At 33.2% G+C, this 6,338-nt stretch overlaps 1 protein-coding gene across 3 annotated transcripts; it reads left to right on the plus strand.

Annotated features, from left to right (window-relative positions):
* The first annotated feature begins 987 nt into the window (after nt 1-987).
* Nucleotides 988-3,599, plus strand: LOC116028745 (glycine-rich protein A3-like). Of its 3 annotated transcripts, none has more exons than XM_031270558.1 (3): nt 988-1,168; nt 1,974-2,332; nt 3,107-3,599. In XM_031270558.1, exons 2-3 carry the CDS (start codon nt 2,026-2,028, stop codon nt 3,301-3,303), a joined length of 504 nt encoding a protein of 167 aa, XP_031126418.1. In that variant the 5' UTR covers nt 988-1,168; nt 1,974-2,025; the 3' UTR covers nt 3,304-3,599. The 3 variants fall into 3 exon arrangements, with proteins under 3 accessions (XP_031126418.1, XP_031126416.1, XP_031126417.1); XM_031270556.1 differs by having other exon boundaries at nt 991-1,168; nt 1,974-2,335; XM_031270557.1 differs by having other exon boundaries at nt 991-1,168; nt 2,011-2,335.
* Nucleotides 3,600-6,338: the final 2,739 nt, after the last annotated feature.

Genomic DNA, 6,338 nt, shown 5'->3' on the forward strand with positions numbered 1-6,338 from the left:
TCTACTTACTTTAGTTGCAATTTAACTATTTACAATTTCGTTATGTTTTATTAAAATATATAAACATTAAGACTATTTCTTTAACTTTTATTAATTTAGCATTTTTTTTCTCTCTCATTATTATATGACTACTTTAACCAATTAAAGAACACTAATTTAAGAATACGCATTGGGCATTTATTTAATCGCGCAACGCGCGTGTGATAACTAGTAATAAGTATAAAGACCAATATGCTCCTACATAATAGTAATGATAAACAAAGTAATAGTGATTATTTTTAAATTAAAATATTATACTTTATAAATTACAATATCATAAATTTAAAAGATTATTATAGTAATATATTTTATTAAAATAATATTATAAATTTTTTTATACATATTTGGTGTAAGGGTAATTAGGATAGTTCTACGAGAGTAAAATTGTCCATTTGTTCCTGGTCTATAGAAAACAAAATACTAATGTTGAGCAAAAGAAATTCTTTCCTCCTACGAGAGAATTCCTCTAACCTTTATCCAAATGGCCATTTTGAGCGATTAGAGCCACCACGTAAATCGTTAATCATTATTGTATTAATCATGGTTCACACAAATATGTGGACAATACAAAAAATATTATTTATATACATAAAGTATATTATTTTAAAATATACTCCGCATTATTTAAGTATTGAATGTACATTATTTTATAAATGTATATTCACTACACAAATAATATATTTTTAGTATATAAAGAATGTACCTTGTATTCAGAAAAAGTATATTATTTAAATATTGAAAATATATTATTTTGTATAATGTGCATTTAGTATATAAATAATGTATTTTTAATATATCAAAAATATACATTTTTTTATGATTCACATAACACTTTGAGGACCATTTTGAGGACCATGGTCCACGCAAAAATTTGCCTTAATCTCGTATGAGAGCAGCCTCAATCGTGCCAACTCAAAAAGCTTTCGAAGGCTTATAGCTCAAACTTTAAACTAAAACGCGCAATTGGAAAAAGAGAAACAATAGAATAAAGAAAAGGAAGCAATAATAAAGAAAGAAAGATAACTTTGTTAAGAAATAGACGTAGATGCAACGCGTAAATAAAGAGATTATAGAGGTATTGAAGCCAAAGATTGCAGCAACTCCTCGTCGAACCCTCAATCTAATCCCGGTAAATACGTACTCTTTCATAAACTTTTGATTGTTGGTGGGGCTTTGTTTGTTCTTCGATGGTTTTCTAAATTGCAGGTGCAATTGTAGGAAGAAATTTCTAGATTTTACTTATTTATTCTGGATTTATAAACAAGAACAGACAGCTTCAATATTTTTTTTTTTTAAATTATTAAGTTTTTGGTTTTCGTTGCCTGTTTCTTGAAAAGAAATGAAAAAAAGAATTCTTAATTTTGGTTACTCATCTTGATGCCAAGATATAGGACCTGATTAGTAAATAATCAGCCTATCAACCAATTTTTGGCTTATTTGACTAGTAAAATAGGACCTGATTAGTAAATAATCAGCCTATCAGCCAATTTTTGGCTTATTTGACTAGTATTAGTATGTAAATAATAAGTTTTTTGTAACTTCAAAATGTAAAAATTCAAAAGACTATTCAAAGTAGCCTTTTCAATTAGCTTTACCAAACAGCTATTAGCTAACAACTAATTTATCAAACAATCAGCTAATGTTATTAACAAATCATAACTTCTAACCTAAACAGCCAACCCAATCAGTTAACAGCCATTTACCAATCAGAGCCGATGTTCTCTATAATTATCATTCTAAATGTTGGTGTTAGATTTCTAGGTTTTTCTACAATATTCACCTAAGATGCACTTGGCAGTACTCTGTAGTTGTTATTTATGAAAATCTATGCATGAACTGCTGTGGTGGACATGGGGAAAATGTTATAGAAGATGAATTTCTGTTTCTTGTACCATCACATTCTGATCTTTGCACATGGCATTAACTATAACCAGATAGATGATGTTTTTTCCTGGATTTTGACTGTGAAAGTTGAGTTGAAGAAAGATGGGAAAAGACAAGCAGCACAGTGATGACAGAGGACTCTTTTCTAATATGGCTGGATATGCTATGGGACATTACATTTACCCTCCACACCATAATGCTTATCCCCCACCAGCTGCTCCCTATCCAGCCTATCCTCCACCTGGATACCCTCACACTGGATATCCCCCGCCTCCGACCTCACATCCTCCGCCAGCTGGATACCCTCACGCAGGATATCCTCCGCCAGCATATCCTCCGCCTAGCGGATATCCCCCAGGAGGTTATCTTCCAGCAGGCTATCCAGCTCCTTCAGCTTCTTATCATCATGGTGGTGTGTACTTTTCAGTTTTTCCAACTTACCGCTTTTTATTCATGTCTGTTTTGTTTTTATTTTACTTCTGTATATTTTGCCTGTTTATATAGTTCTGGATTTTCTTATGCATACAAATAGTTCCTATATAGTTCTGGATTTTCTTATGCAAACAAATAGGTAGAAACTTTCATGCCTATAAACCATAGTAAGATTGGGCAATATGAGGGATGGACAGCAATGCTAAAAGTCTTGACAGCTGAGAGGTCAGGGGAACTGCTAATATTTTATTTCAAGCATGTGGTCCATCGGTCTCTGATACCAAATTTAAGCATGTGCTCCATCTTAACTAAAAGCCTAAGCTGATTGTTGGACTGCATATTTATGTTTATATTATATTTATGCTCAACCGTCCAAATTGTCAAGCCTTTCACTGTATCGACCTATGATTCCTTTTAATCAATGCTTCCAATTTCCCTCAGAGATATTGGTGAAAGAATACATAACTGATGCATTATATGGTTTATAAATAAAAACTAGAAAGAAAGAATTAGTCAAGGATACTAGAGCATTATTAAGGACCTCTCCTGGATGTCTGGTATAGCCAAACTAGATTTACAGGATTAATGATACCTTTATTTTACCCTGACAATCACAAGTTGTATTCCCAGCCTTCATAGTGAAGGCTGTGAAATGGTTTTACAACATTAGAGCAAGTTAACACTTTGACCTCAATATATGCACTGAAAAACTGTGTTTTTATACTTGGTTGATCATTTTGAATATCTGTAGGGCATGGACCTAGTGTCGGACCAATGATAGCTGGAGGTGCAGCAGCCGCAGCTGCTGTTTATGGAGCTCACCATCTCATGCACGGCCATCATGTTGGGTTTGGAAAGTATAAGCACGGCAAGTTCAAGCATGGCAAGTTTGGAAAGCGTTGGAAACATGGCTTATTCGGGAAGCATAAGTTCAAGAGATGGAAGTGATTTGCACTAGCTAAGTCACAGGTGTTTGGTTGAAGGGAAGGAATTATGTGGGAAAAGAATTGCAATTCCATGGGAAAAAGATAATGCGAGAATAAAGTGGGAGTTTAAATTTCAGTGTTTGGTTCGCAGAAATAAAATTACTGAGGATTTCAATTCCAATGTTTGGTATACATGAGAATTGAGAGGGAACAAGTAGTATATAAAGTCCAAAATGCCCATTGTTGTTGTTATTTATAATTGACAAATTAATTCAGAAATTGTTATTGTTGTTGCATATAAAGGATGCAAATTTTGAAGAGTTCTGCATATAAAGAATTTAAAGGAACATACACAAAGTTGTTGTATATAAACAATGCATATAAGAATGTAAATTTTAAATAGTCGGTTGCATATAAATATTTAAATGAGCATACACAAAGGGAAGTCGAAGAATAATACACGCTATAATTTAGAAGGGAATGTCAGACATCAATTTTAGGTTAAAAAAGGGAGGGATAATTTTGGCTTAGGATTATCTTTTTGTCTTTCTAAAATCCATGGAATTAAAATCCTAGGGGGGCCATGGGATTCTAATTCCATGAAAATGATGGAATTGCAATTCCCTCCAACCAAACGAAGGAATTTAGTTACATTTGGAATTAGGTGGAAATTAAATAGGAATGGAATTGTAATTCTCTAGAAACCAAACACCCCGTGTTTGAGATGATGCATGATAAAATTAATGCGTACTTTTACATATTGATGCAACGTTTTGAGGGGACCATTTTAAAAATTGAGAGGCAACATTTATACTACTAATAATTTAGGGGTGATATTCATAACTGGCATATTTGTGAGTGGCATAAATTACAATTTACTTAAGGTATAAGAGTATAATTGCACATATATTAGTGTAATTGACTAATAATAATTGCCTAATAATTATTATGGTAATTAAGCTAAACATTGATCGTTGAATTTATTTTTATAATAATTATAATTAAATTATTTATCATTTTTCCATATTTATTTTAGTAATAATATAATTACATAAGTGAAATTACATATCGATCTTTTTAATATAATTGTAGACAAACAAGTCATATATTATTCAATTAATTGAGTGATACTTTTGCACTAATCTTATAATTAAATAAATGTACACGTTCAATATTAGAAATTTTTAATAATTTTATCTTTATTTTAATTATCTTAATATATAATAAAAAAATTTATCCGTGCGATGTTATTGGACAATTGTTTACTCTAATTCAAGGAAGGAAAAATCAGAAAACATAATTGATCCAACCAATTTCATCAATTGCGCTATATAATATTCCATGTTATAATTTATATAATTGTATATCGATCCAAATATTCTTAAAATATTATAACAAATCAATACCGTGCAACGCACGAGCAAAAATACTAGTTTTGTAAATAAAACAACATACGTTATAAAGCATATATACAACTTTTTTGAAATACGATAGTATATTTTCCGTTGTAAAACTAGATTATATATATATATATATATATATATATATATATATATATAGGCCGCATCAAATGCGAACAGCCTCCCCCGTGCGGCTGTGTGGCCTGATCTGCACCATTAGATTCCATGATCTAAGGCTTCATATTAATCCAAATAATACATGCGCTTGGTCTTAGTTACGCGAACGGGAAGGATAATGTTGACAATTCACTACAATTTCAAAACCAGATCAAACAACGACGGAGGCTTGAAGTCGACGAGCACTGAGCAACGAACACCAGACGAGCGTAGAAGGACTCCATCACCAGCTACGAGCGCTCCGTTCCGAACAAAACACACAGGTCGACTCTAACAGAGCAACGAGAATGGAATAATTCACAATAGTCTGTGCATTATCAACATTAATCTAGTTCATATTTGAGATAATATTGGTGTAATTTGCAATAGTATGTTTTTTTGGTGTGTGGTGGTTAAGTGGTGTGTTTTAATATGAGAATTGGTGCATTTTGTAACGTATAATGGTGTGTTTTAATTTTGTTGGTGCATTTGAATTGAGTGGTGTATTTCAGTATGGTGGGGAATGGTGTATTTTAATTTGTCCAATGGTGCATTTTATAATGAGAATGGTGTGTTTTAATACACATGGTGGTAATTTTACGAGAGTAGTTGCATTTGATGTGTGGTGGTTAAGTGGTGTGTTTTAATCTGAGAACTGGTGCATTTTATAACGTAGAATAGTGTGTTTTAATACGCATGGTGGTGAATTTTACGAGAGTAGTTGCATTTGGTGAGTGGTGGTTAAGTGATGTGTTTTGATCTGAGAATTGGTGCATTTTACAACGTAGAATGGTGTGTTTTAATACGTTTGTTGGTGCATTTGAATTGACTAGGTGTATTGGAGTATGGTGGGAATTGGTGTGTTTTAATTTGTCTAGTGGTGCATTTTAATAGAAATGTTGGTGAGCTTTACGAGAGTAGTTGCATTTGGTGTGTGGTTGTTAAGTGGTGTGCTTTAGTCTAAGAACTAGTGCATTTTAGTACGTAGTATGGTGTGTTTTAATACGTTTGTTGGTGCATTCTGTACCCTAACATTACCTTCCCCACTTACAATTGCCATAAAACTCCCACTTAAGTTACACGAATTAAACTTCCTAAATCCTAATATATAACCTCTACCGTCAGATCACCTCAATCCAGCGGCATATGTTGGGCCACACGACCGCACCTACTGTGCAGGCCGCATTTGATTTAATTTATATATATATATATATAGGGTCATGTTCAGGTGTGGCCGCGCCCTTACGTGCGGCCGTGCGCCCTTACACCACTCAATGTTATTGAGTGGTGCATTTCGTAACATTGAGTGGTGCATTTCTTAACATTGAGTGGTGTAAACTGCACGGCCGCACGTAAGGGCGCGGCCACATTTGAATAAAAATCTATATATATATATATATCAAAGGAGCAGTGATGAGATTATCATTATTCTTAATTATCTCCCCTGATGTTCCTCACCTTGCCCTCGTTGTTATCCACCAACCTCCCCCCCCCCCCCCCC

This window comes from Ipomoea triloba, chromosome 9, assembly GCF_003576645.1.
Source record: "Ipomoea triloba cultivar NCNSP0323 chromosome 9, ASM357664v1".
NCBI classification, from domain to species: Eukaryota; Viridiplantae; Streptophyta; class Magnoliopsida; order Solanales; family Convolvulaceae; genus Ipomoea; species Ipomoea triloba.

Coding starts and splice junctions, on each gene's coding strand:
- LOC116028745 (XM_031270556.1), top strand. CDS start 2,026: ATGGGAAAAGACAAGCAGCACAGTGATGACAGAGGACTCTTTTCTAAT. Junction 2,336..3,106: donor AGCTTCTTATCATCATGGTG/GTGTGTACTTTT, acceptor GAATATCTGTAG/GGCATGGACCTAGTGTCGGA.